General features: G+C 51.1%; 1 protein-coding gene across 1 annotated transcript; it reads left to right on the top strand.

The window, feature by feature from the left end:
- The first annotated feature begins 8,195 nt into the window (after positions 1-8,195).
- On the top strand, positions 8,196-14,491 carry Psmc3 (proteasome 26S subunit, ATPase 3). The gene is made up of 12 exons (XM_076569976.1): positions 8,196-8,499; positions 8,758-8,841; positions 9,492-9,617; positions 10,154-10,258; positions 10,350-10,412; positions 10,631-10,768; positions 11,548-11,691; positions 11,799-11,947; positions 12,541-12,637; positions 12,792-12,937; positions 14,136-14,217; positions 14,310-14,491. The coding sequence occupies exons 1-12, from the start codon at positions 8,416-8,418 to the stop codon at positions 14,418-14,420; spliced, it is 1,329 nt and encodes a 442-aa protein (XP_076426091.1). The 5' UTR covers positions 8,196-8,415; the 3' UTR covers positions 14,421-14,491.
- Positions 14,492-17,006: the final 2,515 nt, after the last annotated feature.

The following is a 17,006-nucleotide window of genomic DNA, read 5'->3' on the forward strand; positions in this document are numbered from 1 at the left end:
AAGGTCGGTGCTGTGGTTTGCAGTTGTAGTGCCAGCACTCGGAAGACTAGGGAGGAAGGACTGCTCTGAGATCGAGGTCAGCCTGGAGGAAACAGGAAGTTCTAGGCCAGTTAAGTTACAGAGTGAGGTCCTGGCTTTAAAAGAAAGAACGAACTAGGGCTGGAGAAACTGCTCCGTGGCTGAGTGCTTACTGCTCCTCCAGAGGACCCGAGTTCTGTTGCGAGATGTTTGATTACACTGTGTGAAGACATGTCACTGGGACTGGTTTAATAAAAAGCTACACTGCCAGTAGCTAGGCAGGAGATCTAGGTGGAACTTCCGGACAGAGAGAGTTCTGGAAAGAAGAAAGGGGGAGTTGCCAGCCGGATGCAGAGGAAGCAGGACATTCAGGAGGAGAGGCAAAAGCCACGAGCTCCATGGCAGCACGTAGATGAATAGAAATAGGTTAATTTAAGTTATAAGAGGAAACAAACCCAGGCTAAGGCCAAGCTTCCATACTTAATGAGAAGTCTTCGTGTCATTATTTGAGAGCTGGCTGGCGGGACAGAGAAAGACTTGTTACAGAGTTCAGTTCCCAGCACCCATGTTGGTGACTCACAACCCATAATTCCCCTAATTTCTGCTCCATGGGGTCCCAAATGCCACCTGCCTTCTGGCCTTCTTGGACACAGCACTCACATTAATGCACACATACAGACCCATGTGATGCACTTAAATAAAATAAATGTTAAAAGACAAGAAAAAATTAAAAATAGGGATGGGGTCAAGCAGCCCAATTATCAGTAAAGTATATTCTAGGAAAAAGGAACAAGGGCTTGCCTGATACAGTCAAGGGACAGCAAGGAGGCCCGTCATCACGGCCTGGAGCTAAGAGACCAGAGAAGAGTACAGACACAGAGCCGTACAGGCTGCTGTGAGGATTGGGTTTTACTCCGAGAGGACAGGCAGCTGCTGGGGTTTTAGGCAGTGACGTGATCTGAGCAGTTTCAAAGGAATTCCACTGGTTACTATGTAGAGAACAGACTAGGCACAAGACAACTGGCCTGAATGCTTCCAGACTGGCAGCATGGAGTACAATGTGAGACCTTGTCTACACACACACACACACACACACACACACACACACACACACACACACACGGCACATGTTACCAGTTGGCAAATTTATGGGAAAGGCAAGTTTTCATTGTTTGTTCTTTCAACTTGTAATTTTTACATTTTTTTTCAAAATAAAGAGTTTTTAAAAAATGGTAAATTTTAGGAAATGTTACCCAGACATAGGGAGGGAGGGTGTGGGGATGTGTTCTGGGGGAGGGAGAGATCCAGATATTAGGGAATAGGCTCGTGTGACAGGAAAACAGGCTGTTTTGGGGGTGTTGCTGAGTTGGCAGAGTGCTACCCTAGCATGGAGGAAGCCTCGTTTGATTCCCAGTGCTGCAGAAACCAGGTTTGGTGGGGGGGAAAAAAAAACAATCCCAATGCTTGAATGCAGGAGAATCAGAACTTCCAGGGCATCCAGGGCTATATGGTAAGTTCATAGCCAGCCTGGGATATGAAGCCTTGTCTATGTCTGTCTGTCTGTCTGTCTCTCTCTCTCTCTCTCTCTCTTTCACACACACACACACACACACACACACACACACACACACACACACAGAGAGAGAGAGAGAGAGAGAGAGAGAGAGAGAGAGAGAGAGAGAGAGAGAGAGAGAGAGAGTTCAGTCAATCGTGAGCCTTTAATCCCAGCCAGCACTCAGCACACAAGACAGTTGGATCTTTGTGAGCTCAAGACCAGCCTGGGCTATGTAGTGAAACTTCCTCTAAAAGGGAGTGGGGAAAAGAATGTTTTGTGCCAGGGCATTTTCCTGGTGTGTCTGGTAAGTGCCCTGAAGGGGAGTGTGGGAAACAGAGAAAGACTTGACTAGTCTTTGGGGCTGATTAAAGAACATGAGAGTTCACTGATATTCAGTGGGGACACAGTTACAGGGGAAGTAGAAGCACAGATGTGGGATGAGTTATTGGGGGTCCGAGACACCAAAGGGCAGACGCCCAGTACTGATGTGGCAAGAAAAGATGTAGCATGTGGGCAAGATGTGGTCAGGGACCAGACTTGGCTCTTTTTTTTGTTGTTGTTGTTTGTTTGTTTTTGTTTTTCGAGACAGGGTTTCTCTGTGTAGCTTTGCACCTTTCCTGGATCTCGCTCAGTAGACCAGGCTGGCCTCGAACTCACAGACATCCTCCAGCCTCTGCCTCCCGAGTGCTGGGATTAGCCACCACCACTCAGCCAGATTTGGCTCTTTATCCTAAGAGAAGGCTTTGTTTTTGTTTTCTTCTTGAGAGAATGGATACTGTAAGGTGAAAGGGCCAGCCAAATAAACACATTCTGCCCCTGACCAACTCAGCAGGAAAACCAGCCAATTCCTGAGTACAAAATCCAGCCACTCTCCGAGCTTGTCCAAGCTCAGGGATTGAAATCCGACCAATACCCACCCCGAAAATCTTCACCCTGAAAAAACTCCATCCCGAAAGAAACCACATATAAGCTCTGTTCAGTTTGGGGGTTGCCTTTTTCCATCCTGGCAGAGGCAGCCACTCTCCTGGATTCCTCCCTCCCAGTAAGTCTCTTGAGTGAGGTTTGGGTGATCCCCTTCTTTCACCAGAGCGGAGCAGGGCAGAGAACGACCTTAGCTGAAGGGGAAACTCTTTTAGCAAAGCAGAGCTGTAATGGCTGTCGCTGGAGCGGGAGCAGAATTGCTACATTTCTGCAGGGAAACTCCCTTAGCAGAGCAGAGCTGCCTGTAGGAGCTCTCCGGGAAAGAACAGAACTGCTACATTCCTGTATCACTCGGCTGTTATCACTTGGCTTCTGACATCCAGGATACCTTTCCCTCCAGAGCTGTAACACTTACAGCTACCATAACCAGATCTAGCTTGAGCCTGATGTCTCTGGAGAACAGATTAGAAGGGGTTGATCTCCCAGCCTGGTCTGCAGAGCAAGTTCTAGACAGCCAGGGCTACATAAACAACACTGTCTGGAGAAACAAAATGTCTTAGGGTTTTCTGTTACAGTGAAGAGACACCATATCCATGGCAACTCTTATAAGGAAAACATTTAATTGGGGTGGCCCACTTACAGTTTCAGAGGGTCAGTCCATTATCCTCATGGTGGGGAGCATGGCGGCATGCATGCAGACATGGTGCTGGCTACATCTTGATATGCAGGCCACAGGAATTCAACTGAGACATTTGGCAGTATCCTGAGCATAGGAAACCTCAAGTCCCCACCCCCCCACAGTGACACACTTCCTCCAACAAGACCACACCCACTCCAACAAAGCCACACCTCCTAATAGTACCACTCCCTATGAGATTATGGCGGCCAGTTACATTAAAACTACTACACACAAAAAAAAGAAAGAAAGAAAGAAAGGAAGGAAGGAAGGAAGGAAGGAAGGAAGGAAGGAAGGAAGGAAGGAAGGAAGGAAGGAAAGAAGGGATGGATCTCACCCCAGCCTAAGGCTGTCAGAAAAACGTCCACTATCTTACTGTTCTCAAAGAACATCCACATCCACCACCCTGCTTTACCTTCACAACTCTGTGTGATTAGCAGGAGGGGACCAGAACTCTGTGTGGTCAGCGTGAGGGGACCAGAGCTGCCCAAGCACACTGGGCCATCTTCTCCATTCCCAGTCCCTTCACAGGAGCCCAGGGTTAAAATGGAACTATTCGGTCCGGATGCCATCCTGAATCCAGCTTCCATTGGCACCAGGGCGTTGACTCCAGGACCTCCTGCCTCCTTGAAAGGTCTAGATGGACCTGAGGCCCCAAGCTGGGTTAGTTTCTTTCTCCCGGAGGCCATGCTTAGAATCTCAGTGTCCTGTTGAGATGGTCCCCTCATAAGTCCTAATCTCCCTCAGCGCCACAGCCTTCTTAAATCAGCTTTCTTTCCCATCTCCCCCAAGACATCCTACTCCTTTGCTCTCAAAAGAATTGATCAGTCCTGATATTCTTCATATGAGAAATCCAGTCCACATCTCTCATTCTTTCCCTCCTCCTGTCCTGCCCTTCCTGAGAGAGAGAGAGAGAGAGAGAGAGAGAGAGAGAGAGAGAGAGAGAGAGAGAGAGAGTTAGTTGTGTCTCTGTGTGGGTACACTCACACGCGTATGTTTGTGATCTAACCTAGAGATCTAAATAGGTTATCTTCCTGCTGTCTGCCTCCCCTCCCTGTCTGAGACAGGGTCTTTCACTAATCCTGGAGCCTTTTTAGGCTAGACTGGTGTTGTTTTTTTACTAAATGTCAATCATTCATTTTACCAATAGAGACTCGGGAGCCAGATGCTGGGATAAAAACCTGCTAGCTCAGAGAGGCAGAGAAAGCAGCCAGCTGACCTTCTTCCTCTGCCATCACCCCAGAAAGAGATTTTTCCTACACCCATTTCAAACAAAACTCCCCACACTCGATGCCCCTCCCTTCTACTTCCTGTGTGTCTACCTAGCCATCCTCCTGACTCCTTATTCTCTGTAGTTTTTTTTCCTGTCAACTGGCCTCTTAATCTGTGGTTGACTTTATTTAATCCTGTTGACAATATTCAAGCAGAAAACTCTTAGATTAAACATGCGTGCTAGTGCTGAGCCACACCACAACTAAAAAGAGGTTTTTCCAGTTTCGAGTGGCAATCTCGGGGTTCACAGTGTGGTCAAATATTCGGCAACAGATTGGGTGACTGGTGGTCCCCCGGGATCTGCCTGTTTGCCCCGGCTCTCAGTCCCTCCCTCGTTACAGGCAGACATTTTGACAGCTTCTTCCCCGGACACTCGACGACCCAAACTCAAGCTCTCATGCTTGCGTACTGTTCATCTTACCCACTAAGCCATCTCCCAAGCCCCCCACCCACCCATTTTCCTCCTCTCTCATTTGACACAAACTTTTGCCACAATTCTCAGGCCGTCCTCAAACTCCTGGGCATGCCGCTGATCAATCATAGCAGAAAGGAGAAATCTGAGGTCAATAGGCCCAGTATTGACTCACCGAATGACCCTGGGTCCATCATCCAACCCTCTGAGCCACTGTGTGTTTATCTAAACCTGGCAGTGATCTGTCCGCAGGGCAGCATGTTTGAGAGGACAAACGAACGCGCCCCGAGAGGTGCTTTGTCTGAGAAGGCAACTGCCACCGCTGAGACCTAAAGAAAGATCTGCCTTCGGCTGTATCCCAAGGCAACCACTGCAAACATCCCCCCAATTTAGAGCATATAAGCTATGTGACTTCCATGAAGATAATAATACAGGAGCCTAGGATTCATCTCAAACTATCAAGAGATCCTCCTGAGTAACAGACACGAGCACAACACACCAGTCTTCATAAGAGAGGCTGGAGAGATGGCTCACAATTAAGAGTACTTGCTGCATTTGCCGAGAACCTGGGTTTGCTTCCCAGTACCTGTACGGCTGCTTACACCATTTGTACCTGGAGTTCCAGGGGAATCTGATGCCCTCTTCTGGCCTTCTTGGGCACTGGATTCATGTGGTGCACAGACATACATGTAGGCAAAAAACTCATACTCACAAAATAAATCTTCAAAGGAGACCCGGTGTGCTCACCAAGGTCACTATGAACACAGAGCGCTGCAGACCTGAGTCCTGTTCGTGACTGCATAGGCACTGTCGACTGAGCTCTTCCTATGTGGACAGTCTGGGGGATCTGCATTAATACTAGTAGAAGCAGCCAGGTGTGGTGGCACATGCCTTTAATCCCAGCACTCGGGAGGCAGATCTCTGTGAGTTAGAGGCCAACCTGGTCTACAGAGCTAGATCCAGGACAGGCACCAAAGCTACACAGAGAAACCCTGTCTCAAACACACATACCCCAAAAAAAGAAAAAAGAAAAAATTAAAAAAAAAAAAACAATAGTAGTAGAAGCAATTACTGGGGGGTATTCACCAGAGAACACTGCGTGGACATGGTTTTAAGCCAACAGAAAGTCTTTATTAGCTGGCCAGTGATTACACTGGGTGTTTGGAATCTCACTGTAGCCCTGAGCCTTTCTCAGGATGAGCTTTTAAGCACCCCCCCCCCAAAAAAAAGCCATGTTCTGGGTTGACATACTTTAGTTAACAAGAACAGTTAACAGTTAGCCAGAATCAGAACTACAGAAGCTAAAAAGCAAGGTTAGTACTTTTAGAGACTTTCTCAGAACAATGTGGACTGATGGATTAGGTCTTTGTTTTCATTTTGGCAGGAAGTGCTGTCTACATGCAGAGTTTTGCAGCCTGGACGGCACTATCATCATGGATTTGGTTGTGTTAATGTCTGGGGCCCTGTTACACAATGATTTACCTAGTGTTTTTGGTTGGTTGTTTATTTTTAAATTTTTTGAAACAGGGTGTCTCTGTGTAGCCCTGGCTGTCCTGGAACTCACTCTGTAGACCAGGCTGACCTTGAACTCACAGAGATCCACCTGCCTCTGCCTCCTGAGTTTTGGGATTAAAGGTGTGCACCACCACACCAGATCTTTGGGGTTTTTGTTTTTTGGTTTTTTGTTTGAGACTCGTACTGCAGCTAGGCTGGCCTCAGATATGCAGCAATCTTTCTGCCTCAGCTCCCCAGTGGTTGGAATTACAGTCATGTGCCAATGTGCCTGGCAGTCTTTTCTCTTTTTGTTTGTTTGTTGTTGTTTTGAGACAGGGTTTCTCTGTGTAACCCTGGTTGTTCTGAACTCACTCTGTGGACCAGGCTGGCCTCAAACTCAGAGATCCACCTGCCTCTCCCTCCCAGCTGCTGAGATTAAAGGTGTGCGCCACCACCTTCCGCTTGGCAGTTTCTCTTTTTGAAACAATTTACTTATTTATTTAACGTATGTGGGTGGGTACCGATGTGATTTATGTGCACCATATATGTGCAGTGTCTGAAGAAGCCAGAAGAGGCTGTTGGATCCCCTGAAACTGGAGTCATTGTAAGCTGGGTGGTGGTGGTGCACGCCTTTAATCCCAGCACTCAGGAGGCACAGCCAGGAGGATCTCTGTGAGTTCGAGGCCGGCCTGATCTACAGAGTGAGTTCCAGGACAGGCACCAAAACTACACAGAGAAACCCTGTCTTGAAAACAAAACAAACAAACAAACAAACAAACAAACAAACAAACAAGAAAACCACAACAGGTCATTGTAAGCTGCCTGGTGTCGAACTCCCTATGTATATCATGCTGGTCTCCAATTCAAACAGATCTACCTTCCTCTGTCTTCCTAGCACTGGTTTAAAGGCCTGTGCCATGACAGCCAGCCACTTTCTCTGTTACACAGCAGAGATACGGCCCAGTGGGCAGATTGCTTGCTTCCAAAGTCTTGGGAACATTAGGCCTGAGATCTGATCTCCGTCACCCGTGTAAATGCCAATCCCAGCGCTCAGGAGAAAAGACCGGATCCTCAGGCAAGTTGGCTAACTCTCCAAATTGGTGAGCTGCAGGTTCAGCAAGAGCTCAGTACACAAGGTGAAGTGAAGGAGACTTGATGCCAACTCCTGGCCTCCACATGCGCCTGCACTCACACAATGTCACCCTCCCCCTACATGCGCGCGCGCGCGCGCGCGCGCGCGCACACACACACACACACACACACACACACACACACACACACACACACGATAAAACAATAATTTTTAAAAGTGGTTAATTTTTCTCTTCAGTAATCCTGGGGATGGGGGGCAGGGCAGCTTGTATATAGTAAAAATGTGGCCTAAGGTGGCATGGCATTCCTCTTTTCTGGTTCTTTGCACACTGGATGTGTCGTTTATGGTTGGGGAGGCAGTGCCATTTTACTAATCTTCTCCTCCTCCTCTTTTTTTTTTTTTTTTTTTTTTTTTTAATTTCGAGACAGGATTTCCCTAGTAGTCCTGGCTGTCCTGGAACTCGCTCTCTAGACCAGGCTGCTCTCGAGATCCACCTCTGCCACCCAAATGCTGGGACTAAAAAAAGGTGAGCGCTTCTGACGCCCGGCATTGTACAAGTCTTTCAATTCGAGTTGACCCGGACCCTGAGCTTGAACATGCGCCTCCGCAAAAGCCTTTTCAGTCGCCCGCCCGGTTAAAACTACATTTCCCGGAAGACCCCGCGACTGCCACCTGTCTCGCCTCTTCCGGTTGGGCACCAGGCCCCGCCCTGCCACTCGCGCCGGCCAATAGCAGCCCACCTCTCGCTCCCGCACAAACCGGAGCAACCAGCGAGCCACGGGGCGGGTTGGGCTCTGTGGCCTGGTTTGGTTCGCGGAGTCCGAGCGGCAGATTCGCTCGGCACTGGAGAAGGAGCTAAGTCTGTCGAGTCGGGAATCGTGGGAGAAGTTTGCCACTGGTGGCGAGAGGGCGCTGAGAGAGATCGCGCTGGGCTCCCGCAGGGGCTCGGGCGCGCTCCCCGGTTCGGCCTTTTCATGCAGGAAATGAATCTGCTGCCGACGCCCGAGAGTCCAGTGACTCGGCAGGAGAAGATGGCGACCGTGTGGGATGAAGCTGAGGTGAGTGCTGGGAGACCTGAGGGGCGTCCCTGAGCTTGGGCCAGAGGGCGAGACGTTCTTGGAGGGCTGGGAAGGAGGTGGCTGGGAGTGCAGGTCCGGCTCGGACTGCGCACAGTGCCTCTTGGGACGTGGGCAGAAGTCCTGACGTCTTCATCCTGCTGTGTTAGGGGTAGGGGAACAGGCTGTGGGGGGCTGTGGGGACCTGGGACGGCAGCCCTTCGTAACAGGAAATAAGTACGTCTTCCTTCCCTTGAACAGCAAGATGGCATCGGGGAGGAGGTGCTCAAGATGTCCACGGAAGAGATCATCCAGCGCACTCGTCTGCTGGACAGTGAGATCAAGGTGGGCGCCTGGCTCCAGTGCGGGGGTGGAGTCCCAGCGAGGCTCGCCCGCCGACCCCAGACAGGTCTACTTGCTTTACGATCAGAAGGGACAGGGTGATTGGGGACCACCCCGAGACGAGGAGGTATCGTTCCCAAAGAGGTCTTCAAAGTATTCTCAAGGATCTGTGTAACAGGCCAGCCTGGACTACATAATGAGACTGTCTTATAACACCAGTTTTAAAAATGCGTCTCCATTTTACAGAAGAGGAAACGGGCTCAGAGAGGGATTCAATTCCACAGCTCCTTCACCAGGAGGTTTTCTTTTTTCTTTTTTTGGTTTTTCGAGACAGGGTTTCTCTGTAGCTTTGGAGCCTGTCCTGGATCTCACTCTGTAGACCAGGCTGACCTGGAACTCACAGGGATCTGCTTGCCTCTGCCTCCCGAGTGCTGGGATTAAAGGCTTGTGCCACCACCACCCGGCCGGGAGGTTTTCAAACTGGCTTTTTGTCTTGACTTCTGCGGTTTGGACACAGACAGGCTGGGCCTTCAGAAAGCCTTAGGCCTGGTTGGAGGGGTCTCGTGGGCAGTCTGGCCTCATCATCATCAGTACCAGACCTCTCATTAATGCACGCTGAATCAGGGTTGGACATTGGCTTTCTCTTGCCCCAGATCATGAAGAGTGAAGTGCTGCGTGTCACCCATGAACTCCAAGCCATGAAAGACAAAATCAAAGAGAACAGTGAGAAAATCAAAGTCAACAAAACCCTGCCATACCTTGTCTCCAACGTCATTGAGGTGTGTGTGGATGTGGATGGGAAAAGGGGGAGGCAGTTGGGCATCTTGGGATGGGGCCCAAAGGGGTAGAGTTGGTACAAGCTTTGAAGCCAAACTCTTATTACACCTTATACCTGAGACCCACTTCCTAGACATAGACCTGCAAAGACGTGATGGACTTTGTATCAGAAGCAGCACCTAAACAAATATTTTATCAACCCTCAAGCATATCTACTGTATTTAATTTTTTAATTCATTCATCTATTTTTTTTTTTTTTTTTTTTTTAGACAGAGTTTCTCTGTGTAGCTTTTGACTGTCCTGGAACTTGCTCTGTAGACCAGGCTGGTCTTGAACTCATAGATCCACCTACCTCTGCCTCCTCAGTGCTGGGGCTAAAGGAGTGTGCCACCACCGCCTGGCAAATGTATTTTATTAAGCTTGAGGCTAGTTTGGGGATCGAAGTAGGGCCTGTGGTCTCATGAGTGTGGGGAATTGTTTTGGCCCACATAGCAGTGGACTCGGAAGTTCAAGGGACTGAGCTTCCTTTCTTTCTTAGTTGCTGGACGTTGATCCCAATGACCAGGAGGAGGATGGTGCCAATATCGACCTGGACTCACAGAGGAAGGGCAAGTGTGCCGTGATCAAAACTTCCACACGACAAGTAAGGCTGGCTCAGTAGTGGACAGAGGGCAAGGGGCAGCGTGGGCTGTCCGTGGGGAAGGAGCTCACTCTGCCTCTGATTTGTCCTGAAGACGTACTTCCTGCCAGTGATTGGGTTGGTGGATGCAGAAAAGCTGAAGCCGGGAGACCTGGTGGTGAGTGTTGCCTGAGCCCAGGCAGGGCTTCCCCGTGAGCTTCTTACACAGCCTTGGGTCCCTGTGGCCTCTGAACTGGCCACTGCTGCAGGAATTCTCTCTGCAGTCTGTGATTCCTGACTTTCCCCTGCCCTGTAGCTTCCTTTTTATAAGTAACTGTCCCCCAGCCCATTGGGCAGAGCTGGGACAAATGCAGAGGCTCTGTGCTCTGTCCTCAGGGTGTGAACAAAGACTCCTATCTGATCCTGGAGACCCTGCCCACAGAATATGACTCTCGGGTGAAGGCCATGGAGGTGGACGAGAGGCCCACAGAGCAATACAGTGACATCGGGGGCCTGGACAAGCAGATCCAGGAGGTGAGGGAGGCAAGGCCACTGCCAGGAGCCTCGCCAGCCTTTTGTATGTTTTCACCTGTTTGACCAGATTGTAATCCCTTATTGTGCCTTTATCCTTGTGGAATAGTTGCCTGGGAAGGAAAAAAATCATCAGTGTTAAGTGCTGGTAGCCTGGATTCCAGAGAGATTGGAGGGGTTGCCCAAGGCCAGAAAGGGCCAGTGCAGAAACTCCACTCAGGCTCCTGTTCTTGCCCCAATGCCTGCCTGCCTGCCTGCCTGCCTCCCTCCTTCCCTCCCTCCCTCCCTCCCTCCATCCATCCATACCTCCATACCTCCATATGTGTGGTGTGAGTGTGAGTGTGTGTGTGTAGGTGCATACATACACAGAATATGTCGAGTATCCTCATCTGTCACTCTCCACCTTTTTCCTATGAGATGTGGTCCCTCACTGAACCCGAAACTAGGTTGGTAGCAGCAGACCCCAGTGATCCCCCTGACTGCCTCCACAGCACTGGGGTTATAGGCTTATGTTCATGCCTGGATTTTTACATGGGTGCTGAGATCTGAACTCAGTTCTTCATGCTCGCACAGCTGGTACTCTTCCTTGATGAGCCCTGTGCCCAGCCCACTGTCCTCATTCTGCTGTTCTAGAGTGGCGGCCCTTAGGGTGGGAAATGGGGACTTTGTCCTTCAATTGTAGGAGAATGGGAGTAGAGTGTTGTAGGAAATGTGCAGATTAGATTAGGGTTGTAGGATCCCTCAGGGCATTGCTCTCCTCACCCAGGACTTCTTCCTGGCAGCTGGTAGAGGCCATTGTCCTGCCTATGAACCACAAAGAGAAGTTTGAGAACTTGGGTATCCAGCCCCCCAAAGGAGTGCTGATGTACGGACCGCCTGGTACAGGGAAGACTCTGCTTGCCCGAGCATGTGCTGCTCAGACCAAGGTGTGCGCAGGGGCAGGGAGGGGAGTGGGGGGCTTGAAACTGTGAAATGGGCTCGAAGGTCCTGGAGCCTCTTGGGCCTGGGCTGATGTTCTGTCCCTCTCTCTCAGGCTACCTTCCTGAAGTTGGCAGGCCCTCAGCTGGTGCAGATGTTCATTGGAGACGGTGCCAAGCTGGTCCGTGATGCTTTTGCCTTGGCCAAGGAAAAGGCGCCATCTATCATCTTCATCGATGAATTGGATGCCATTGGTACCAAGCGGTAAGGGAGTGCTAGGGCCTTCCAAGGGTTCCTGGTGGTGAGGGATGGGAGGGAGGGTGGGAGCTGAACTCTCAGTTCAGCTAAATTCCGACTCTTTCCCATCCTCCTCCCTCCCTCTCCCTGGGTAGTAGCTCTTCTGTTTGTCTGCTTCCTAAATTCTCACAGTTGCTACATTGCTCTCAAAAGAGGAATTTGGTCATCTCACGTGTATCCAAAGTCTGTTGTACACAGAGAGCTATTTAAAACCCTTCCTAGGTCACCCCATTGCTCCTTAGCATAAGTGCTAGATTTATGTGGCCTGTACTCAGAGTCTCACTCTGCCCCACCCTGGACACCCTCCCAGTGTCTGGCTGGTTCTCTGCTCTTCCTGTTCACTCTCGTCAGACTTAAGAGCCCTTCCCTGGGGCTGGATGCCTGGGCTCCTGACCCTGAGCCTAGGTATCTGATCTGCAAGCTTTGAGTGCTGCAGCGGTTAACTGTTGGTGACACTCTTCTGTGCTAGTCCCTGGGCTGGGAGCCTCACGTCGAGGCACCCATTTCCATGGACAAATGGAACAGCCTGTGCTCATGCACCCCGCTCCTGTGCACCGCAGCTTCGACAGCGAGAAGGCGGGGGACCGGGAGGTGCAGAGGACCATGCTGGAGCTTCTGAACCAGCTGGACGGCTTCCAGCCCAACACCCAGGTCAAGGTGAGTGAGTGAGACAGTGCAGCTGCTCAGCGGTGGCCTGAGCTGGGCTCCGGTGTGACAGGGGGGGCTCTGTCTCTCCTCTTACAACCGTGACTTGGGCTGTGGGTGGATGTGCTGCTCTTCAGTTCAGGCTGCTGCTTCCCTTCGTCCTTAGGTAATTGCAGCCACTAACAGAGTAGACATCCTAGACCCTGCCCTGCTCCGATCAGGACGCCTGGACCGGAAGATCGAGTTCCCAATGCCCAACGAGGAGGCCCGGGCCAGAATCATGCAGATCCACTCACGGAAGATGAACGTCAGGTCAGCTGCAACAGCGCTTTTGGACCCTGGGTCTTCACCGCTCCTGTACTGTGGTTTCCCTGGGATGCTGTGCATCCCAGCCTCTTACCACTCCTCCCCTTCCTATGCATGCACGTACCCGCCATTTCTCCCCCACTGCCTGAGGTATAGACTTTGCTGGGGCTCCGACCCTACTTCTGGGTGCTGTGGTACTCAGAGTCACCTGCACCTCATCCTCCCGTCTGAAGACACAGACCTCCGCATCCCAGTAGGCGGGCACAATCCAAGCATGATTTAGGAGACTGACCAGGACCAGGTGATCTGAGCTTTGAGCAGGTGGCCTAACCCTCTAAGCATGTTCTGTTATTGAAACTTGGGGATAATTACTCCACTTTGAGAATTGGCTATGATGTCTTTTTCCCCCAAGACAGTTTCTGTGCATCCCTGACTATGCTGGAACTCACTCTGTAGACTAGGCTTGTCTCTGCTTCTCAGTATTGGCATCAAAGGTGTGAGCCACCACCGCCCAGTGCCATGATGTCTTTTTTTTTTTTTTTCCCAAGAGACAGGGTTTCTCTGTGCAGTTTTGGTGCCTGTCCTGGATCTCACTCTGTAGACCAGAATGGCCTTGAACTCACAGAGATCCGCCTGGCTCTGCCTCCCAGTGCTGGGATTAAAGGCGTGTACCACCACCACCACCACCACCACCACCACCACCACCACCACCACCCAGCAGATGATGTCCTATTTTGTCTTTTTTCAGAGCTGAGGACTGAACCCAGGGCCCTAGCAAGTACTGTACCACTGAGCTAAAAAATCCCCAACCCCTCCATGATGAGGTCTTAAACACTGTGCTGGGCATATGAGGACAGATGTGGCAGCTGCATGTGCTGGCTGATGCAGGGCTCTGTGGAGTTATATTATCTTTTGTCTATATAACCCCTTGTTCCCTTGCCTCAGGCGAACTTGTTTCCTGGGATCTCAGATGGAGGGTTCTAGAAGGCTGGAGTATCAGGGATCCTATAAGTAGCTTTGTTTAATGTCATTAACCTTCAACCCCTTATTTTATACTGAGAAGAAAGGTCAGGGTGGGTGGAAACCTGCCTTCCAGCGGAAAGCGAGTAGACTTTATTGCCTAATGAGTGCATAGTAGCACAGCTTCCCATCCCCTTTCCTCCCCATGAGTAACCAAGCTCTGGGGTGTCTGTCCTTTCTCCAGTCCTGACGTCAACTATGAGGAGCTGGCCCGCTGCACCGATGACTTCAATGGCGCCCAGTGCAAGGCCGTGTGTGTGGAGGCGGTGAGTGTCAGGGAATAGGTGGATTGTTTGAGCCCTTCCCTTTCCCTCAGGGTGCAGGGAGGCACCCTAGACCATGTCTGTCCTGGCTGCAGGGTATGATCGCACTGCGCAGGGGTGCCACGGAGCTTACGCACGAGGACTACATGGAGGGCATCTTAGAGGTGCAGGCCAAGAAGAAAGCCAACCTGCAGTACTATGCCTAGGAGCACCTAGGCCGCCCGCTGGTCTGTGGGCTGAGTGGGTAATAAAGAAAGGTGTTTTCTGTTCTTTGCCACCGTCTGTCTTACCCTCCATGGACTCTGGGTGCGAGTGGCATGTGTGGAGAAGGTCTTCTCCTCAGGAGCTACAGTCTCAAACTCCCACAGATGGCCATGGGCCCCAACCAGCTGTCTGGGGGAGGCCCTGTGACGGGGTACAGGGCATGGCCGTTGCCTGGAGTCTTCTCCAGTCCCCACCCCACAGTCTCCTTAAGTCTTCTCTCCTGTTCCCTGCCACAGCTCTGCCCTTAGAGGCCTGTGGCCTTAGAGTTCAGAAGGAAGACCCTAAAGAGGAGCTACAATCCCCTCTTGCATCTCAGTGCTCGCATCGAGTTCCTGTCGCCTTATAAAATCAAGATTAGGGCTTTGACTCGAAATGAACCCCACTGTCCTGGCTTGGGGGCATCCTGTTTCTCACCAGCTCTTATTAACCCTTCAGTCCAATTTTTCTGGCTCACAAAATAAACTTGAGCAAGATCCACTCTGAAAGCCATTCAGGCCTAACGTCCCATCGTGCGTTCTCACCCAGCCTTACCCTGCTGTCTGCCCTGCTCTGTATGGCGCCCCACAGCCTTCAGTCCAGCCCCAAGTGCCGAGGTGATAGGCATGCCCCACCATTCCCAACTCTTCTAACCTTTATTATGTGTCCAGTGCTCTGCCTGCATGTGTCCCTGCAGGCCAGAAGAGGGCACCAGATCTCATTATAGATGGTTATGAGCCACCATGGGCTTGCTGGGAATTAAACTCAGGACCTCTGGAAGAGCAGCCAGTGCTCTTAACCTCTGAGTCATCTCTCCAGCCCCCACTATTCCCAGTTTTATGTGGCATTGGGATAGAACCCAGGATTTAGTCCATGTTAGGCAAGCACTCTATTACCTGAGATACATCCCTGCCCCTGTATAGGTCTTAATGCATATTTTTTATCAGGATAGCCACTGTAGAGTTCATATATCATTTTTACTTTGTGCCCGTGCTTGTGGTCAAGACACATGGCCATCAGAAGACAACTCTGGAGTCAGTTCTCTTTCCACCTTTACCTGGGTTTTAGGGATTGAACTCAGATCACCAAGCTTGCGCAGTAAGTACCTTTACCCACTGATCCATCTCCCTGACCTGGGTGTACCCATTTTACAGATGCAAGTGAGCAACTGGGCTGGAATTGTAGCATAATGAAATGAGGTGGCATAGCAGGGATCCAGACCCATCCATCACTTCTTTCCTTTTTTTTAGACAGGGTCTCACTATGAAGTCTTGGTCAGCCTGGAACTTTCTATGTAGATCAGGTTGGCCTTGAACTCAGTGGCTTGTGGCCTCTGAGATTAGTCTCAAGAGTGCTGGGATTAAAGGCATGTGCCACCTTGTCCGGCCCATCGTTATTCCACTGAGCTGTTTACCAGTGGCTTTGGCAGCCCTCAGTGGCCTTTCAAAACTTAATCCTCAAAACTCCACTTTATTGCCCAAAAGGGGCAAAACCTCGTTGCCACTCCCTTCTTTCCTCTTCCCAGTGGACGTCACTGCAGCAAGCTTCTGTCACACCTGCACAGGGCCACCGTGCCAGCTCTCCTCTGGTGGGCCCCTCCCCACGTGCTGGCTCACCGAGCAGTGCGTGCGGCCTGGTGGTTGTGGTTCGATTATGTCTTCTCCAGGAGCTGAGCAGCTCAAGTGTTTGTGATTGGCCCCCCTCCTTTCTAACCAGATAGAATTTGCTCTTGGCCAGGACAGAGGTGAGTGTGCAGGCACCACCCCTCCTCTGCTGGCTCCTCACACCATAACAGAGCCCCTTCTCCATCCCGAGGGCAGTGGGGGGCAGTGGTCCTTGGCATGGCTTGTCGGCCCCCCGCAGGCCTTCACACCACAGCCGCAGCCCCGAGCACCTGCTGGCAGGAAGGACAGCTGGGCTTTCCCCTGAGGTCCTGAGGCCCTGGATGCCAGCCAGGTGGGACAGACCTCTGACGGCTGTGCTGATAGACCGCTGACAGCTGGGCATTCCTGGCTAAGGGGTAGGTGATTGTTCCCCACCTGCTTGCACCAGACTCGGACACTGCACAGCTGCCTTGTCCAGCCAGTGGGCTGCTGGTGGAGAGGCACTGCCCCCTGGTGTGCGGTGCTGGTAAAGGTGCAGTCGGGAAGGGAGCCTGGTAAAGACCCTTTTTCCTCCTGACTATTCGGGAGGTGAGTGGTGTGGGGAGGCGCAAGTGAGGCAGGGTCTCATGTAGCCCAGGCTGGCCCTGAATTCATCCTTCTGATGTATTATTATATCCAATGCTTCCCCATGACCTCTTTTTTCCCCCTTGTTTTTCAAAATGGTAGTTTCATGTAGCCTAAGCTGGCCTTGTAACCCAGATCCTTCTGCCACCACTCCTGGGTGCTGATTAGAGTGGGCCACCACTCCTGGCTCTCTCAAATGAACTTCTGTCCTACTGAAGTCGAAACTGGAGATGACTTCATGTCCTAATCCCCTTGATAAGAATTGCTAGCTGGGCGCTGGTGGCGCACACCTTTAATCAGCAGTGGGGAGGTAGAACCAGGCGG

Source organism: Peromyscus maniculatus, chromosome 4 (genome assembly GCF_049852395.1).
Source record: "Peromyscus maniculatus bairdii isolate BWxNUB_F1_BW_parent chromosome 4, HU_Pman_BW_mat_3.1, whole genome shotgun sequence".
NCBI lineage: Eukaryota > Metazoa > Chordata > Mammalia > Rodentia > Cricetidae > Peromyscus > Peromyscus maniculatus.

Excerpts from the sequence above, each read along its gene's own strand:
- Psmc3 (XM_076569976.1), top strand. The coding sequence starts at position 8,416 with ATGCAGGAAATGAATCTGCTGCCGACGCCCGAGAGTCCAGTGACTCGG. Across the intron at positions 12,638-12,791 it reads AGCCCAACACCCAGGTCAAG|GTAATTGCAGCCACTAACAG; the intron begins GTGAGTGAGTGA and ends CTTCGTCCTTAG. Across the intron at positions 14,218-14,309 it reads AGGCCGTGTGTGTGGAGGCG|GGTATGATCGCACTGCGCAG; the intron begins GTGAGTGTCAGG and ends TCCTGGCTGCAG.